The sequence below is a fragment of the Sander vitreus genome, chromosome 1, assembly GCF_031162955.1.
Source record: "Sander vitreus isolate 19-12246 chromosome 1, sanVit1, whole genome shotgun sequence".
In the NCBI taxonomy this organism is placed as follows: Eukaryota; Metazoa; Chordata; class Actinopteri; order Perciformes; family Percidae; genus Sander; species Sander vitreus.
The window spans coordinates 1,155,597-1,175,420 of record NC_135855.1 but is presented as its reverse complement, the minus strand read 5'-3'; the positions used below and the strand labels follow the sequence as shown (position 1 = coordinate 1,175,420).

General features: G+C 41.8%; 1 protein-coding gene across 3 annotated transcripts; it reads left to right on the top strand.

Annotated features, from left to right (window-relative positions):
• The first annotated feature begins 32 nt into the window (after nt 1–32).
• Nucleotides 33–18,297, top strand: LOC144530959 (homeobox-containing protein 1-like). 3 transcript variants are annotated; one of them, XM_078272827.1, is made up of 10 exons: nt 33–212; nt 8,828–9,331; nt 11,265–11,350; nt 11,444–11,554; nt 13,708–13,864; nt 13,979–14,061; nt 14,804–14,899; nt 15,457–15,545; nt 15,863–15,946; nt 16,557–18,297. In XM_078272827.1, exons 2-10 carry the CDS (start codon nt 8,829–8,831, stop codon nt 16,884–16,886), a joined length of 1,539 nt encoding a protein of 512 aa, XP_078128953.1. In that variant the 5' UTR covers nt 33–212; nt 8,828; the 3' UTR covers nt 16,887–18,297. The 3 variants fall into 3 exon arrangements, with proteins under 3 accessions (XP_078128953.1, XP_078128123.1, XP_078127329.1); XM_078271997.1 differs by having other exon boundaries at nt 15,454–15,545; XM_078271203.1 differs by having other exon boundaries at nt 15,451–15,545.
• Nucleotides 18,298–19,824: the final 1,527 nt, after the last annotated feature.

The window sequence follows — 19,824 nt, the reverse complement described above, 5'->3', positions numbered from 1 at the left end:
CTGCGACTCCCGTCGGTCCTTGCGTCATTGTGTCAACATGGCGCCTGTCTGCCGGACAAAAGGCGAATCTGTTTGACGGTGGATTGAAACCCAATTAGAAACAGAGAAGACATTTTGGGAAAACTGTCAGTGTCCGTATGTCCCGGCGCCCCAAGGCAAAGGATATATGGTAAAATTAACATCTGTGGAGGCTCTTAGACTGGAATATTAAGGTAAGTTAAGTCCCGCAGCTCCAACTACTGCAGTATTAAAACGGTCCTGCTAGCCCGATACATTACCTTTTCTCTGTATGGTGATAACTGAAAACTCCTTAAAAATCCGACTGTGCTGCGGCGTTTTACTTGGCGGTTAATGTCAACACTGCCTAAACTGGTTTACACGGTCTTATCTGAATAATAAAGAGTCAGTTTGTAATTCGGCGTGCACATAGTTCACCAAGAAACAGTTAATCAAACACAATGTCAACTTTTACAGTTGGACTACAATGCTCGCTACCGCGATGCAGTGTATTTAAGTAGAGTGTGATTATTACGGTGCAACAACAGGCGAACAAGCAATGCAATGTCCAATTTTGTTGCGCGTAGAATGGATTAGTTTATGCTCTATATGCCGAATTGAGGAGTTATCCTTCATTATCCATAAAACGTTTTAAGACAACCTCTATCGGGCATGCTAAGTTTCCTAGAAGCAGGACAAAATTAAAACACGTTTTTTTCCTGATGTGATTCGGCGTGAAAGTCGATCATTTAAAGCAAACACTCGGCATTGGGGCTACCTTGACATTTGGGACTACTACAATGGAGTCTGCGGCCACATGAGTCTGCTGTTCTGTTTTTGGGTACATTTCGGGGTTTCGAGGCCAGTTAAAAAGTTGCCTACTGTAATTAAATGACTTGTCTATGTGCTCCTGGCACATGTCTACAACCAGGATGCAGTTCAACGTTATGCCACGTCTGGTCAGGCTCTTAGGTCAGGTCACTGGGTTCAGGAATAGAAGTACAGTTTATCGTTAACTCTTCTTTTTTTAGAAGTAATCGTTCAAGTATACACGAAATGATTTTGGACAAACACTTCGTGAGATCCTGTTTTTGCATGGTGTAAAGTTTGTCTGAGAGGTGTGAGGAGTGAACCTGATGGCGATGCAGAGCCTCTAGCTAGAGACAATTTGAGAGTTTCTTGATGTGACAATGTAATCTGGGATTCTGTTGAGAGTTCTCTGCTCCAGGGGGAGGTCAGAGTTCAGGTCAAGTTCAGCTACAGAGCAGCACCTGGAGCTGGTACGTGTTCAGTGTCTTGCTCAATGACACCTCATGATTTGAGTCAAACTGTTAAAGTATTACCCTGGTTGTGACTGCAGTGTTTGTGTGTGTGTATATGTGTATTTCCACGTGTGCCCACACTCCTATACTTCCTACTGTTGCTGCTTAGCACAGATCTCTGAAGGAGTTGAGCAGTGCCAGTCAGCACTATTTGATTACTAGTCCGTCTATCCCTAGTGTACTTGCACACATGTCCCAGCCTCACATAGTCACACATGCTGTAACACACTATATTATTTTACAGTATTATACTGGTTTGCAGTCAGTCCTATAAATCCTAAACTCTTTGTGTGAAGTATTTGCTATTCAGGACTGTACGAGGGGTGCTGATTACCCGGTACTATGATTTTTAACACTATTAATGTGCAGACAGGCACAATGAGACACCGGAAGAGTCCTCTTGAGTTGTGGTTTATTGTAGACATAGACAGGTGGTAGGGCAGAGAAGGCTGGCACCAATTGATTTTATCAATTTTATCCGGCAGCAGTAACTCCTCCTACCAATGATTCACCTAAATATTTTCTGTTTAATACGGTCCGCCGACGGCGACTACATCATATCTGGAACATGTTTGGGTGGAACATGTGTACATTTAAAGGTTGTTTAAGTCGTGCGAGAGAAAACTCAGGACAGATAGTCTAGCTAGCTGTCTGGATTTACCCTGCAGAGATCTGAGGAGCAGTTAACCATAGTCCTCACAAATCCACCAGAGGTTAGAACGCCAACGCAAAGGAAGAGGAAGGGGACGGACATCCGGCAGAAATGAGGGACATCCGGCGGAATTTCCGGCGGCAATGGAGCAATCCTGGAAGCCTGCTGGACCTGGGCGAGAGATGTGACCCATGGCCACATTATCATAGTTCATAAAAATGCAGCGCAGCCAGGGACAATACAGACATTTCATACACAAGACACGTGTAACGCCGCTGACCCGCCAAAGCGCATTCGAGCCGTTCTGGACCCATTCATAATGAGTCAGCCGTCACTCTGTGAGTAGCTAGCATACGCTTCAGTCCATCGTACTCCCCCTCTCTCCCTATATGAGCTACTGGGCTATCCGGGTCTGTTATTGTTGTTGAAAACAATTGAAGGAGCTTTCTCAGAGATATATATTCTTTTTAAATATATCCCAGGCTATTTATTTCAGATAATTTACATGTGTTGCAGCTGTATATTTTCAAATTGGGAAGGAAACCCTGTCTTTGCATTTTATTTTAATCACATCTGTTTTAATAAAAGAGGTTGTGAACATTGGCTCTGACTTAAAACTGACCATTTAGCCCACTTTGTAAAACATATATATTAGAGATAGAGATATATATTGTGTATCGCCATTCAGCCGAAAAATACAGAGATATGATTTTTAGTCTTGGACTAGTGGAAGATCTGATAAGAATCAGTGTGGAGGGGCCCAGTTTGGAGAATGTTGATGCTAGGGAGTGTGGCGAGCTGGTTTAGCCAAGGCCAAAGGGGAAGAAGGCCAGATTACAGGTGTTGTGTCTGAGGGGCATTTGACAGAGAGGGGGGACCCGCTATAAGACTTTGAGTACAGTATAATTGTGCTTCAAATAAAAAAAAAAAAATGTACCAACTCCTTATTCTTGTTTAAAATAATTGACACAATATACATATGAATGTATATGGAGCGTGATAAAAAGGTGACCTTGAAATTATGGCGTTAATGTCGACGCGAGGAAAAGTTGGATGCACTAGTGCGACCAAGGCAAAAAGTTAGTCTGGAGCCCTGTAAGCACTCCTCCTGGTCGAAGAAATATGTAATTTTTGCAGCGAGTGGCACTTTGCCTCTGCCTGGTGTGTTTTCGGCGTTAATCATTTATTAAAATCTGTCCAAACATTTGGTCAGCTGTCACTTGCTCATGCACTCATAGGTGTACAAGTAAAAAAAAGGTTGTTTGTTGAAAGTCACATTTTCTTGGTGTTTTGTTAATCCTCCACTGTTTGTGTTCATCTTAGTTTACAAACTTGGATTGATTTTAAATCTACAGAATATAATCCACAATATTCCAGCTCCCGCTGTACATGTTAGGAGATGTTGGAGTAGAGGCCAGGTGTCTGTAAAGTTAAAGCCAGTTTTGTTAGCAATTCTTGCTCTTCACTGCACAACTTCAGTGCATGTTTTGCAAGGCTGTCACTGGTTGTATGCGGACCATTCAAATGGCACTTAGATACTTCCTGTTTCCTTTGATCATTCTAAAATTGTCTTTAGATTGCATCTGGTTTGCATCTAGCCATTCCATTCCCCATCTCTTTTTTCTTCTTATTTCCTCTCATCTCTCTGAGCAGCTCGCCGGCTATTTGGAGAAAGGCATAAAAGCTGATATTTATGAATATTTGCACAGTGATAAAAATCGACGACATATTTGTCACTTTTCAATTAAGTAGTATTCTTATGTGTTTAGTTTTCTTGCATGCTCCACTTTGTTTGGTTGTCTAAACCACAGATAGTTTGGTTGGAAAGCGTAATACAAGGAAGGATGCTATATAATGTGTTAATTATATCAGTTTTGTAAAGAGCTGCAATAACAGTAATGCAGGAGTAAGTAAAATCATTTCATTGTTAATTTGAAACAAAAAAAGGGAAACTCAAGTTATTATGAAAATGAAAACATAATAGTTGAGATGATCATTTTGCAGTCCTGTATGGATCGTATGTATCAGCTGACTTTATGCAGCGTGACTCATCTTCTGCTGCAGTGAAACAAAGTATGGAGCTTGGCTGTCTGAGATGTACAATTTATTTGGCATTTTTCCCAAGTCATATACACACACACACACACACACACACACACACACACACACACACACACACACACACACACACACACACACACACACACACACCCTCACCCTCCTTTGCTATATAAGTGTTGACATGTCTGCTGACTTTGATTCTCTGCTGTGCCTGTTTTTCTTCTCGGGATTAGAAAGAAAAGCATCATGGCAGATGTGTTATCTCATTTTTCGTTTATCTCTCTATCCTCTCTTGCTCGCTCAATACAGTTCAGTGACTATTTTTACGACATTTCTTTTTTAGAAATGATATAAGATCAGTGCACATTTAAAAGAACATGGCATATCAAACCAATATTGATGGGAAACAACTTTTTTGTTGTTGTTAAAGCTACAATAAAGTGAGCACGTTTTTGATTTGAAAACATACCACACATTACATCATTTGGGTAACATTATATCATGATTAATGGGGCTAAACATGTATCCACTATGATGAAAGCCTTATTTAATCTGGAGGAATGCATTTCATATCTGGATAGCAGCTGCTGAGCTCTGATGTCTTACAGTGTGTGTGTGTGTGTGTGTGTGTGTGTGTGTGTGTGTGTGTGTGTGTGTGTGTGCGCGCGCTGTAAATCGGCAGGCATGAAGCAAATGGATGTGACTGGTCTTCCATTTTGGGGATGTGAAGCTCAGTGGGTAGAGAAAGGTCACTAATGGGTAATAATGTATCAATTAATCAGAAGTAGAACATGTAGAGTTCCGTTACATCAGCTTCCATTTCTGACACTATTCATTACCAGTATTTTTTTGCAGTAGTCACTTAATGTATTTGCATTAGTTAATTTCCTTTCCGCAGTGTAAATGACTTTCATTTGCCACTGGTCAGGCCCTCTTTACGGCGTGGGTTTAAATTGTGCACCCAGTGCACGAGGGATTCACAGAAAACAATGCATGTATAGAACGTGATGTGGAAAATAAAAGCCAGTGCATGCATGCATGCCCGCAATTACGCAATGCAGAAGACAACTTTCGAGCATGAGTTTAGTATTACCATGTTGGACAATATTGTTTACTGTCTTCGTTAGTCCCCTTTTTGAATGAATCCTTTCAGTGGTCGATACGTGAGTTCAGTTCAGCGACTTTTATGATGCCATATCTTTTTTAGAAATGACACAAAATCGGTGCTGTGGTAAGGGCGGAAATCCCAGGGGGGTCGGGGGGGTCAGGCCCCCCCCCCCCCATCTAAGGGTTGTCCCCTCCTAGAAATATCATTAAAACAATGCTGTGTATTGTAAATAACATAATGATGTATACTTAAAATATCTGTGTAAGTAGTAAAACAATACAAACCCCCAAAAATGCTTTTTAAGTTTAGAAACATTTTGAGTCCCCCCTCCCTTGCCTCACAGTGGTTTAGTCCACTGCATGCTGTAGGATCTGCAATAGACTCCCAGTCCCATCAGGTAGTGACAGGAGTGTAGTAAGTAGGCGGTCCAAGGCTGTTTTATTCACATTAAACATCGGATGAAGTTCTTCTTTTCTCAAATAGAAATGATGCTGAGTAATTAATGAATTAGTCATGATAAAATGTTCGCTATGTTAGTGTGATATAATGTAACGTTACCTAGCTTATAGCTTGTTGGATAGAAATGCACCCACTACAACTAACGTTACCACGGCGATAAGCCTAACGTTATGTGTGTGAACTGATATTAGGGTTAATATTGAAGATCTAGAGTTGTGTTTTGCTGAATATGAAGTTAAATGGCTGATCAGTTAAATATATATCCTCTGTCCCAGAAGAAACCTAATATTTATGTGGAGGACGCAAGATCATTTTATAATTATAATATGACCGCGTGGTGAACCTATGAAACAAACTCATATTTAGACATCTGACGTTAAAGATTTGTGTTGTTGTTAAAAATGACAGAGAAAAGAAAAACAGACATAATATCCTTTTTCAGTAGGCCTACACAAAACGCCAAGTAAGTACATTAAGTCCTCATATCAAGACAATTTGGTAACATCTTTATAAGAATGGGTGCTTATGGAAATACTAACGCCACTATGTCACAGGCAAAGGAGACAGAAAGAACTGAGGAACAGGGAGACCAGGGACAGTCAGGTGTAGAGTCTCAGGAGACCAGGGACCGTCAGGTGTAAAGTCTCAGGGAGACCAGGGACAGTCAGGTGTAGAGTCTCAGGGAGACCAGGGACAGTCAGATGGAGAGTCTCAGGGAGACCAGGGACAGTCAGGTGGAGCGTCTCAGGGGAGACCAGGGACTGTCAGGTGTAGAGTCTCAGGGAGACCAGGGACAGTCAGGTGGAGCGTCTCAGGGAGACCAGGGACAGTCAGGTGGAGAGTCTCAGGGAGACCAGGGACAGTCAGATGGAGAGTCTCAGGGAGACCAGGGACAGTCAGGTGGAGCGTCTCAGGGAGACCAGGGACTGTCAGGTGTAGAGTCTCAGGGAGACCAGGGACAGTCAGGTGGAGAGTCTCAGGGAGACCAGGGAGAGTCAGGTGGAGAGTCTCAGGGAGACCAGGGACATTCAGGTGTAAAGTCTCAGGGAGACCAGGGACAGTCAGGTGTAGAGTCTCAGGGAGACCAGGGACAGTCAGATGGAGAGTCTCAGGGAGACCAGGGACAGTCAGGTGGAGCGCCTCAGGGAGACCAGGGACTGTCAGGTGTAGAGTCTCAGGGAGACCAGGACAGTCAGGTGGAGAGTCTCAGGGAGACCAGGGACAGTCAGGTGTAGAGTCTCAGGGAGACCAGGGACCGTCAGGTGTAAAGTCTCAGGGAGACCAGGGACAGTCAGGTGTAGAGTCTCAGGGAGACCAGGGACCGTCAGGTGGAGCGTCTCAGGGAGACCAGGGACAGTCAGGTGGAGAGTCTCAGGGAGACCAGGGACAGTCAGGTGTAGAGTCTCAGGGAGACTAGGGACAGTCAGATGGAGAGTCTCAGGGAGACCAGGGACAGTCAGGTGTAGAGTCTCAGGGAGACCAGGGACAGTCAGGTGGAGAGTCTCAGGGAGACCAGGGACAGTCAGGTGGAGAGTCTCAGGGAGACCAGGGACAGTCAGGTGGAGAGTCTCAGGGAGACCAGGGACAGTCAGGTGGAGAGTCAATTGTCAAAACTCACTTACAGTTACCATGGTAACCAGGGGTGTCGACAGATCAACCAGGACTGAATTATGTTCTCATTGACATATATTGTTTGTGCCTATGACGTTGACTATTGATTTTCTTCCAAAGCTGTTTTTTTCTCTCAAATATTTTAAACTGTGCATTGTTTACATCCATGTTATCACAGGATAGTTCACAGTTTTTTTTCACTGTCTTTGTTGGTGCATTGCTACACTCCTTTTGGGTGTTACTGCCACCAACTGCAATCAACTGGAAAACCAATGGCAAGAGGTGAATCACACAGAACTTAGATCGGACCCAAAAAAATCCACCCCGACCCTACCCGAGCCCGTGCACGTTGCGTCCGAGCCCGGCCCAGCCCGACACATTAACTGGAATTATGAGCCCGAGCCCGATTTAAATCCGACAATTTTTTAATACGTGGGCCGTTATAACTGACGTTCTCAACTACAATTCACCCTTCGCTAAGCCCCGCCCTCCTTAGTTACTGTTGCTACGCCTGACAAGCTTTCGTGCCTGGCACGTCTATTACACTATGTATGCACCGGTGTCAGACATTCCCAAGGAGATAATTAATAATTTTTGGCGAACAGGTGAAATATCTGAGAGAGCAAGACAAAAGGGACTGCAGTATGCATTCGAGGGATATATCCACGACATAATATGCAACCGATGAGAGAATAATTTCATCAAATTTGAAGCTAAACCTAGCTATAGGTCATGCAATAATGTGAGCCGCCTCATACGCTGACCATTCAAATGGGAAACACACAAATTGAGGAACAGCTATGTTCATGCACAGCAGGGTAAGTGACATTTGAAAATAGTCTAATAATTATAATAATTATAAATCCAACAGCTGATCCATAAATCTTGTGGAATAAACACAAGACATTAGCTTGAACACTTTGCAATGATAACATTCTCCTGCTTATATTTTTAGCGATTAACAAAATGCTGAAATATATTATGTATGTCAGTGAGCCTCCGTCTTACCTTTAATCATCTTAAGGATGGGTTATTAACAGATGTGTACCCACTCTGTCTCTCTGGGACATGTTTTCATGCTAATCAAATGTGTTTGTAGCTTGAAAGAAGCTAGCGCGGACCGCTGATTAGCTTACAATGCTAGTATTCGGGGCACAGGGAAAGTAAAAACTAATCACTATTTATACCACTAAAAAGGCTCAAGATATCACCACACTTCAACTGTAGCATAATGAGGGTCCCTAAATGTTAACCGAAGCATTGAGAACTTTGTAAGTGTACAGACAGTTTACAGTTTATTAAAAAGATAGTTTAGAAAGACAGTAGCTCCCAAGACAGCGGCCGCCTGCATACGAGAACGCTCCTCTCCACAGCGCTAATAGTGGTCAAAAACTCTACAGAGTACTCTTTAAATACTTTATTTTCCGTGCATTAGAACAACGCTCCATTTTTATGATTTTTCTAGTTGCATAAAAGTAAAGGTTAGAGACAGTAAAATGTTCTACATGTATAGAATTGTTTCTGTTTGCACAAAAATACTGTACTAACAAAGTTGAAAGTAAATCTAGGGGGTTCCTTTTCTTCTGCCATTAATGGTATTGTAATGATCTCCTCCAGGATGTTCCAGCAGTGTGAGGAGCCTCGTTTCACCATCGAGCAGATTGACCTCCTCCAGAGGCTACGGAGGACAGGTATCACACAGGTGGAGGTCCTCCATGCCCTGGACACCCTGGACCACCTGGACCGCCAACATGGACACACGTTGACCCTTAAGCCTCCCTACATGCCTCCCTCGTCTTCCTTGTCTTCTTCCAACGCTGTCGTCGCCTCTTCTTCCATGACTTCCACCGCCACTCAGACAAGTTTCCCTAACAACCGACTCTCACCGTCACCTAATAACAACTTTGACACCGCCTCCCCGCTTCTACCGATTCCAGTAGCATCGCCTGTCACCATGGCAGCGGTAGTCCAGAACGGCCTAATTGCTGTCACCAACGGGAAGCTGTCACCTCCCCGGTTTCCTCTTGGTGTTGTGAGTGGCAGTGTCACGGCGCCAGGCTACGGGTTCGAGACCAGCGAAGAGGACTTAGATGTTGATGACAAGGTGGAAGACTTGATGAGGTAAGACCAGACTAGACCTGTCTTAACTTAGACTAGGTTGGACCAGTACTGACGAGGCCAGGAATTACCAGGCCAGACCAGCTCAGAGTAGATTAAATCGCCAGGCCAATATTTTGGCCGTTACTCGCTCATTGCAGACATATCGGTATCAACCTATACGGTAATGACAAGTTGATTTCATTTCCACTGTAAAATGCCCTGCCCAGTGCATTTCTTTAGTGCATAAACATGTTTTAACTAGTTGGCAAACTCCATGCCTCATGTATTTTCATTTCCTTAGACTTCCAATAAGCTTGTTGCTGACAGTATTAAACAAGGTTAAACACACTTTATTTAAACTGTCTCTATCATTGGCTGTAACATTTGCTATTATGTGATGCTAATGATGCCAATGTGAACACAGAGTAGTGTCAGCTTTGAGAGTGCTTTGAGAGTGCTAGATATAAAAGGTTTACCAATTTAAACATGCGCCTAATGCTTAATTTAGCACCCCCGTCAGAAAAACGTGAATTACTAAATGAAGGAAGACGTGGATTCACAATAATGTACACTTTTCACAGACATCATACATTTACAGTATCATAGCAAAGTAAACATAGTATCTAAATGTATGTATCTAAATAATAATAATAATGCTAAGTGCAATGACAGTATTTTGTCCTTCTTAACTTGGGAACCTGAGATGTGCTACCTTTTTGTCACTTTTTAATAACAATAATAATAATAATAATAATAATAATTGTGAATTGGTAAACCAAAATCAAACAAACCATCTCATAATTGTATTAACTGCAGCATTGTTTGTTTACCCTGTTATGACATGTCTGAGGGTCACAATGTTCTCACGACAGATTAAAGGACTGATGATGATATGTGTTTAAAGAAAAGGGTCAGGGCGTCCAGATAGCTCAGTTGGTAGGGCAGCGCCCATATATAGAGGTTTACTCCTCGACGCAGCGGGCCCAGGTTTCACTCTGACCTGCGGCCCTTTGCTGCATGTCATTCCCCCCCCTCTCTCCCCTTTCAGCTGTCCTGTCAATAAAGGCCTAAAAATGCCCCAAAAATAATATAAAAATAGGGTCTATTCTCTTTTTCAGTGTGCCAACTCAGTAGAAGGCTGACAAAGTTACTATTTTCTGTCGCCAGTGGGGGAAATGTCTTACGTGTACTTTGACGAGACCATTAAAATACTTAAGAAATCATTCAACATGTATTAATCACAATGTAAGGTTTAGAAATGGTGGTTAAAATGGACTAATATCTTGTCTTATATACTGCAGTTGATACGTATAAAGTAAAGTCACTAACACGACCAACTGGACTTAGAGCTGTCAGATAACAAGTATATTCTGTACGGTTTGCTACAACCATGACAATAATTAGTACTCTGAATTATAATTTACATAATTGCGATTTATATGATTTATGAAGAACCCAACATATTCAGTAGATCGCTGCACCAGAGAGCAGGTGTTAATACAGAGGGTCTGATGGTCGACAAGCCTGCCTGTAGCTCACACTGAATATGATACAAGGATTTATGCCTACATGCAAGCACGCACGCGCACACACACACACACACACACACACACACACACACACACACACACACACACACACACACACACACTCACTAGTGCTGCTCATCTGAAGTCTGCAGTCAGACAGCGGCAATCAGATTGGTTTTGATTTGAGATTGCGTGAAGATGAAATGAAACCAGAAAGCAGTGAGTATTACAGCAGCAGGATCTGGCCTCTGATTCCTGCACATATTCAAGCGGCTGGCAGTAATTTATATGTAGATTGCAGAGTTACAGCTGGTTTAAGTATAGTGCCTGTTACTTTGTGCCATATGTGAAATGTGAGACTGTTGAGAGATGTAAACAGTTATTGTACTTTGTGTTAAACAGTAGAATCCCCTCTTTGCTTGTAGGAGGGACAGTGCTATGATCAAAGAAGAGATTAAGTCCTTCCTGGCGAACAGGCGGATCTCCCAGGCTGTGGTCGCTCAGGTAACAGGTGAGTATCGACTAACCACCAGAAAGGGTTGACATGCCAGCAAGTGTCCAGCCTACTGACGGTACAGATCTCGCTCTGTTCCTCTTCCTTCAGGGATCAGTCAGAGTCGGATCTCCCACTGGCTCCTACAGCAGGGATCAGACCTCAGCGAGCAGAAGAAAAGAGCCTTCTTTCGCTGGTACCAGCTGGAGAAAACCAACCCTGGTAATACCACCCACCAACATCACGCTTACATCTCCTGCAACTCTTCCACTAGTAAAAAAAAAAAATAATACTTCAATAACACCTGGAGTTTCTTAACGTTGGCTGAGCAAAAATCATGCCGTTCAGTTAGGAGGACAATCCCTACTACAACACAATGGCAAGAGCTTGTTATCTGTTAAAACAGGTTGTCATTGCGTATTGTCAAAGTCTCCTTGAGTAGGACTCCCAGATTGACAGCTCTAATACATCAGTGCAGAAAAGGAAAATTGTACCTCAGCTCATTGGTATTCATAGCTGGGATTTCAACAAGAAATAGGACAGTGACATTCCTTAATTTCGTTGCAGATGTGACAAACTGTAAGTTGTAATCCAAGGGTTTTCAGACAGAAAAGAAAGTCACGGAACGTTTTTATGGGCATCTTGAGATCTCCCTGGTTACAGAAATAAAGACTGTTTTAGTTCTGTTTAAAGAACTGTTTTCCTGTGATTGAACAATGAATACATTGTGGTTAGACCAACAGAGTGGAATGTACGGTATGAAAAACCAGTACAGTCTAGTTATCCTGTGTCTTCCCTTAAGAAGAGAAATTAGAATCTCTTGACTTTGATTTGGCTAGATGCTCTAAAATAAATGAAAGTCAGGTGTCTTTGTTCTCACAACCTCATGATGAAGTATACACACACAGTAAATGTGCAATACATAATGATTTCTTTTCATTATTCTATTTGAGACCTATTTTTAGGTGGTGAAATGCTAAATAGAAAAGTGCTTGTGAATTAGCAATCAGCTGTGAAACTTGTCCTACTACTCTCTAAGCATCACACCGGGCCTTTCCCATTTCCTAAATTTGTACCTCCTCGCTCCTCGATCCTCTGGATTGTGACCCGGAAATCAGCTTGCCATGTTGAAAGACGTCCCAATTCCTAAAATGCACATCGAGGAGTGAGGATCGAGCATCGAGGAGCCTCCTCCGAGGAGTTAAAATCGAGGATACACTGATGTCTCCTCGCTGAAGACTTTTCACCCGCCGCATGTAAACATAGAGGTGTGGCAGAGCGAGAGGAGGAGAGAGAGAGAGCGATAATATCCACGGCTCTGTGGTTAATCTAACGTTACGGATCGGGCCGGTCAGATCTTACAAATTACTATATTATATATATATATATATATATATATATATTATATTATATTGGGTGGGTGAAATAATACACAATTAATGAGGAAAATATTATTAACGTTTTCTAAAATGTGAACATAGCAGAGCTGCTTTCAGACATCGTGAATCATATCGCAATCGCAATATCAGTCAAAATAATCCCAATTACATATTTTCCTCATATAGTGCAGCTCTGTCGGACAAACAGCTTCATTTGGAAGAGCGTCTGAGAGACGCTCCAGAAACAGCTGCTTAACTTCATTAGGATTAGTTCAGAACCTAAAAGTCTAGTTCTGTTCACTCTGTCCAGTTTATAACTACAGTTTTACTGCTTAAATATCCGACGATATCAGCTGCAGTGGCATTTCTGCGCGCATGGAAACTTTTACAAGCAGCATCTCTAATCATTAAGGTAAATTGTTTTAGAAAACACTTATATTAATACAATACATCATTTAAAAAGCAACAGAGCCTGCAGGGACAGCTGAGGGACAGCTAAACGTCCATACGGGTCTCTAAATCGGAGAAAATAATTCATTCAGGTGGGTGGAAGGTGGTAGAGGTTAAGCTTATTTGGATAAAGAGCCGATCCACGCAGATAGAGTGTGTTTGTCTGTATATAATATAGCCTTTATTTTTGTATAGTTCTTTTCATACAAACATTTGTAGTGTTTTACACTAAATATATAGCCATACCGTGTATGTAGGCCATAGGCTATTATAAATATAAAGGCCTATGTATATATATGTGTGTGTGTGTGTGTGTGTGTGTGTGTGTGTGTGTGTGTGTGTGTGTGTGTGTGTGTGCGACCCCCATACATTCTTATCCACATTGTGAATTGAATTCATAGTAAATATATAGAAGTTGTCATGAACAAGGTTCTGCTCCTCTGACAGAGATCATAAAAGGCACCGTATGACAGCTGATGCAGTGGTGCTGCATCAATGAAAATAAGCTTTCTTATTATTAAAGCTGTCTGGTGTCTGTGACTTCAGGTGCCACTCTTGCTATGCGAGCCGCCCCATTGGCTCTGGAGGAGGTGATGGACTGGCACCAAGCCCCGCCTCCATTTGGCTCGGCCCCCGGGGGCTTCCGCCTGCGGCGAGGGAGCAGATTCACCTGGAGGAAGGAGTGTCTGGCTGTTATGGAGAGGTGAGCTGTCTGGGGGGTGAGGAGGAGGTCTGGACTGGCTCAGAGTGTATTTAATCGAGTTTGATGGCTTTGTAATTATACCATGGCATGGTGAACATGTGTGTGTCTACACAGCTACTTCATTGATAACCAGTACCCCGATGAAGCCAAGAGAGAGGAGATTGCCACCGCCTGCAACGCTGTCATTCAGAAACCAGGTAGGTAATAACAGGAATGAATGACTAAAATTATAATCCATAGTACATTACTATAAATTGTATATATACAGTAATTGCTTGGTTAACAAAATAGTTTTACTCTTTACTTTTAGCAACTTGGCTCACACTTACAAAGTAGTTATTTAGCTCTTGAATCAGAAGCAGCTTTTACTGATTGAGAGGACGAGCATTTATTGTTCTGCACATGGCTGTTCAATGGCCTCTTTAATAACATGTCCATGTCAAGTAGCCATATGGCTTAAATGCAACTGCATGGATATTTCTAGATATATAATTGGCTATGAATCATATTCCATTTAGTAATGGCTGATGGGGAAATACATGATGATATAGTTAAAACACTGTGTTGTTCCCTCTGTCATGTCCATTACTTTGTATACTGAGATTTAACAGCCAGTGTTGCTTTTACGTTATGTCCACTTATCAAGACTGCAAATTGCCAGCCATTTTCATATATCGATAGAAAGATAGATATTAACTACTCTCTTGGTTCCATACATATTGGTCATGTTGCAACAAAAACAAGGTAACTAGAAGAGTCGCTTCATAACAAACACACTACTTATATATACATATAATACTTATATGTTGGATAAAATTAGCAGCTGCAATGAATCGTTGAACTGCATTGTAAGCTTTCATGTCTCAGGAAAAAAAAGCAAATATCTATCTATATGTGTGTGTGTGTGTGTGTGTGTGTGTGTGTGTGTGTTTTTTACAGGAAAGAAGCTGTCCGATTTGGAGAGGGTAACATCTCTGAAGGTCTACAACTGGTTTGCCAACCGTCGCAAAGACATCAAGAGGCGTGCTAACATTGGTAATGTCTACCTCTGTGTATATATATGTGTGTGTGTGTGTGTGTGTGTGTGTGTGTGTGTGTTTGTTAACAGTAGTGAATGTTATTAGAGTTACACACTATACATCCTAGTATGACTAAAGGCTGTAACATGAAGAAAATACTTACAAACCCAATGTGTGTTATCCCTTTAAGAAGCATATATCCACTGTGCTGTCAGCCTCTAAATAAATCATTAAACACACACGAAAGAGCTTTTACTCTTCAGCACCCGTCCTTGTTGACCAACTGGATGTTGCTTGCTCTCTGTATCACAGCCAACACTGAGCTTGCTCGTCACAACACTGCTGTAGAATTTCACACACACCTGGGCATCAATGAGGAATACACATTCCTGGAAATTCTTGACTGTTGGAAATGCTTCCTTATTTCAACTAGCAGTTGTTCTGCTTTAAAAAAAAAAAAAAAAGCAACTCCTTCATTCTTACTTTGCGTCACTGTTGACTGAGTGTGTTGTTGTTGTTGTTGTTGTTTGACGTCGATATGCTATGATGAGGTTTGTGTTTTTGAAGAAGCAGCCATCTTGGAGAGCCACGGCATCGAGGTTCAGAGTCCAGGCGGTCAGTCCAACAGCGACGAGGTGGATGGCAACGACTTCCCCGACCAGGTAACCTGCACGTAAATTAGTTGTAGGATGTTTTTGCACCGAGCAGCTCAGAGGTATGCACGTGTGGAACAGGAAACGTACGGGGCTCAGTGAAGTTTGTCTGTCAGTAAAGTTAAACAGTGTATGAAACATTACACAATCTACTTTGTTTTGATTCCTCTTTGTGTAACCTGTTTTTTTTTTTTTTTTACATTCAGTCACATATTTGACTCAAAGATTATGAATCACTACTTGTATAGATGATTAGAGACATTATGACACTATTTTTGTAACAGCAGACCTGGTTATTGTGTAACCTGTGTGCCGCTCTGTCACAGGGTTGTGAGGTGTCCTTATTTGACAAGAGAGCTTCAGCCAGGCACTTTGGTTTCAGTCGAGCTGACCTGTCCTCTCCAACTCAGGTACAGCCCGACTAGACACACACACACACACACACACACACACACACACACACATTGGTGTACGTTCAAAAGTTGTTTTAGTCAGGGCCCCTGGTTAGCTCACCTGGTAGAGCAGCGCCCATATATAGAGGTTTACTCCTCGACGCAGCGGGCCCAGGATTGACTCCGACCTGCGGCCCTTTGCTGCATGTCATTACCCATCTCTCCCCTTTCGTGTCTTCAGCTGTCCTATAGAAATGAAGGCCTAAAATGCCCAAAAATTATCTTTAAAAAAAAAAGTAGTTTTAGTCGTGCAACAGAAAACTCCGATTGGACAGATAGTCTAGCTAGCTGTCTGGATTTACCCTGCAGAGATCTGAGGAGCAGTTAACCATAGTCCTCACAAATCAGCCGGAGGTTAGAACGCCAACACAAAGGAAGAGGAAGGGGACGGACACCCAGCTAAAAAGAATGACATCTGGTGGAATTTCCAGTGGCACTGGAGCAATCCCGGATATGGAATATTGTGGATATAGACTATTTACTGCATTGATCAAAGAGCTCTGGCCTCAGATGAAGAGATGAGGGCAGATTTACAATAAACATAATCATTTCTCCTATTCTCGCTCAGGTATCCACAATGCTCCCCAGCTGGTTTTCTGCCCTGGGTAGAGGAGGCTTGTCTGGACAGAGGGGCACTTCTCTAATTGGCCGATCCCTTGTGTCCGGGGCGGGCCCTCAGGCAGAAGGTTCCAGATTGACAGGCGTGTCCTGGTCTCCCCCCTCGCCCTCCCTCCAGGACGAGCCCACCATTCACAGCGCGCTGTCTGAACCCCAGGACCCAATCGGTTTGGAGAAGGCGGCTGTCAATCACAGCAACCAAGCCCTAGCCAATCAGGTGGATGCGGCGGGGCACAGTATTGGGAATGACATCAAGACGGAAACGCTGGAGGACAACTGAAATGGGTGGTGGATATTGGAGTTGTCAGAGTGATGAATGGAACAGGATCAGAGGTGTGTTTATATGCAAGCAGATTTTATAGGAATGTAATAAGTGGAAAAAAAAAGACCAAAAGTCGTGTAAACTCCAACTCTGAGATACCTCCCAACCCTACCTCCAACCACCAACCTGCTCTGCTACGCTCTTATACTGTAGGCATTACTAGTATATTATAATAATGATAAGAATAACAATAAACTTTGATTTGTTAAAGTGCATCCCAGCAGGCTATGGAAGATTACAAATGCCAATATAATAACAAATCAAACAAAGAAAGTGAAATAGATGATGCATTCTTTAATTATGACACATAGCAGTGTGTATTTCTTTGCTGATTTGTTCTAGGCATTTCAAATCTTCCGTACGGACTGTCTAACAGGACTTGATGCATTGTGCAGATTTCTTTGGGAACTGCATTTTCCACCGCAGGACAACACTGTATTTGACACAGGGTTCAAATCATTTCAGGGTCTTGCACTGTGATCACAACACAACTGAACAGCCTCAAAATGAATTTGAAGTTAAGTTAATTTTAACTGATTGTTTTTAAAATGATGTTAAATTCATTAATCACAGTTGATTATATTTCAAATGTTGGCTGTTGGTTCCTTCCAGTGGGGGGAACAGCAGAATCACAGCACGTAGGGAATATTTCTGTGGGCCTAAAGATGATTTGAAATGTTAAAAAGAGAAAGAAACAGAAGGAGCCACACCTGCGTACTCTGCCCTGCTTTATAAGCTCAATATATGGAAGCAAAGAAAGGAATACCTAATTGAAATTGAAATAGCACTGAGTGGATAGCATTGAAATGTTTTAATTCACAAACCATTCCAGTGGTTGAATTCCCTTCTTATAAAATTCCAAGTAGGTATTTGAAGTTACTGTTTTTGAGAAAACCTTTTACACCATCATTGACGGCTGACTCGTCACTCCTCCTACCGGACGGTAGGGGCAGCACGTGATCAACAATAAATCACAAAAGGCATTTCCAGCAGCCGGTTAGCCTAAAATCAAGCCTGACCTCATCTGTTGCAGGCCACATGTTGGCCTTTGTCGTGGCTCAAAAACTGACATCCATAGAAAAGTGTGGACTCATTTTTAACTGGAGTATCTGCAGATTACTGTAATTCCCTACCCAATATATTGTGATCCACTAAAGTTAGACATGCTACCAGAGAGGAATAAATCATCTTGGCCATGGGGGGGCAGCAAGGCTGGAAATAGGACAGTGGTGTTTTAACAGAGCCAACAGGACATTTGAGTCAGATTCAACTCGTTTGTTTGGGAGGGGAGAACCCATGTGGAGATCTGCACTTTTTTAATTGCAAAACTTCAAATTACGAAGAGGAATTTTCTAGATAACAATATTAAAAACTTAATATATATATATATTATATAATATAATATATATATATTATGTATTCACTAGAGATCAAATTTCACAATAAGGTATTCAGTTGCTTATAATACTCAAATCCTTACGGCCTCTCTTTGCTTCCATATTAAATACAAGTAATAAAATAAGTTACTCAATACATAAATGTTGAAGCTAGAGGAAACAGTTGACAGATTTGTAAGAAAAGTAGAATTGAATAATAGAATGAGTTTGTGGTCGATGGCTGACCAGGCGGAATGAATGCTCACTGTGAGATGATCTGTAATCAGTACAGGTCAGTCAGTTGGGAGGTATTCAACAGTGTAATAACATGAATACATACATATACTACACATGGATGTATGCAAACACACGTATATACAGTATGTTATATAAACTGTGGGGTATATACTGTATATGCACCCTGATCCATTTCTAGTTACAGTATATAGACGTATTGGCTTCAAATGAGAGAAACTATCAGCATGAGTCTTTCTTGTTGGTGAAAGGTGAGTGAAGCATTAGCCAAAGTATTAAGTTTGAATTGTGTGTATTTTCTGAGTGTGTGATAGTCATGGGTTGAACTATGTATTAGAGATATGCTAATCAAAGATGCATCAGATGTGTCAAATTATTGCAAAGGAAAATGCATTTCCTGTTTTAGGTATATCTGTGTTTGTGCTTGATATGCCATGTGTTCTAAACACATACTGTCAAGTTGAAATTGTATTTTCATTTTAAATGACACTTTATTGGATCCATGTGATGGTGCTTAGAGTCCCTGCTGTTTAAACATTCGATTGATCAGTCTGAATGACTGATAGACCAGAGAGGCAGAGAACAGGATTTCCTCAGAAAGTGAATAGTTCCCATTTAGTGAGCGAGTTGGATTCTCTCGAAACAACCACAGCAAGAATTGTTCTTTAGAAAAATGAATAAACTAGTAAAATCAAGAAATAGTTATCCCAGTACAGCCATCGTAGAGGTCTATCTACATCCCCACAAGGAATTATTAAAAGTCAGGGTTTCCCTTTTTTTAGCTATTGAAGTGAGGGGATACTTAACCATGGTCTGATAACTGCTTGGGTTTTGTCTTAAATACACACATTTTCTTTAAAGGGGAACACCACCTAAATTATGAATTCCAATATGTTATTTCCATGGCCTAGGAAAGTTCAATCAATATTTGTGAACATGAGCTACTCTCTCTCAAAGCCAGAGACCAGAGAAGTAAGTCTCAAACCTTTGATGACATTAAGTATAAAGTCTGGAGTTTTCATTGTATGGTAGCGTTGTGAGATTTGAAACAGGAAATGTCCCCCTGCAGCTCTCAGCGTCCTCTAGAACATCGTTGTTGTCGATGAAACACTTCCAGACTTTTTGTACTTGATGATGTCACAATTTTGAGTCTCAACACTAGTTTTGGGATTTCGGGAGAGAGTTGATAATGTTTACTAATATTGTTGGACTGTTTTATATGATAGGAACAGCATGTATGTACATGAACATCATTTTTGAAAACG

What these genes read in the sequence shown, in the direction of transcription:
- LOC144530959 (XM_078271203.1), top strand. Translation starts at nt 8,829, where the DNA reads ATGTTCCAGCAGTGTGAGGAGCCTCGTTTCACCATCGAGCAGATTGAC. An exon ending in TGTGGTCGCTCAGGTAACAG is followed by an intron (nt 11,351 to 11,443) that starts GTGAGTATCGAC and finishes CTCTTCCTTCAG; the next exon opens with GGATCAGTCAGAGTCGGATC. An exon ending in GCAACGACTTCCCCGACCAG is followed by an intron (nt 15,546 to 15,862) that starts GTAACCTGCACG and finishes GCTCTGTCACAG; the next exon opens with GGTTGTGAGGTGTCCTTATT.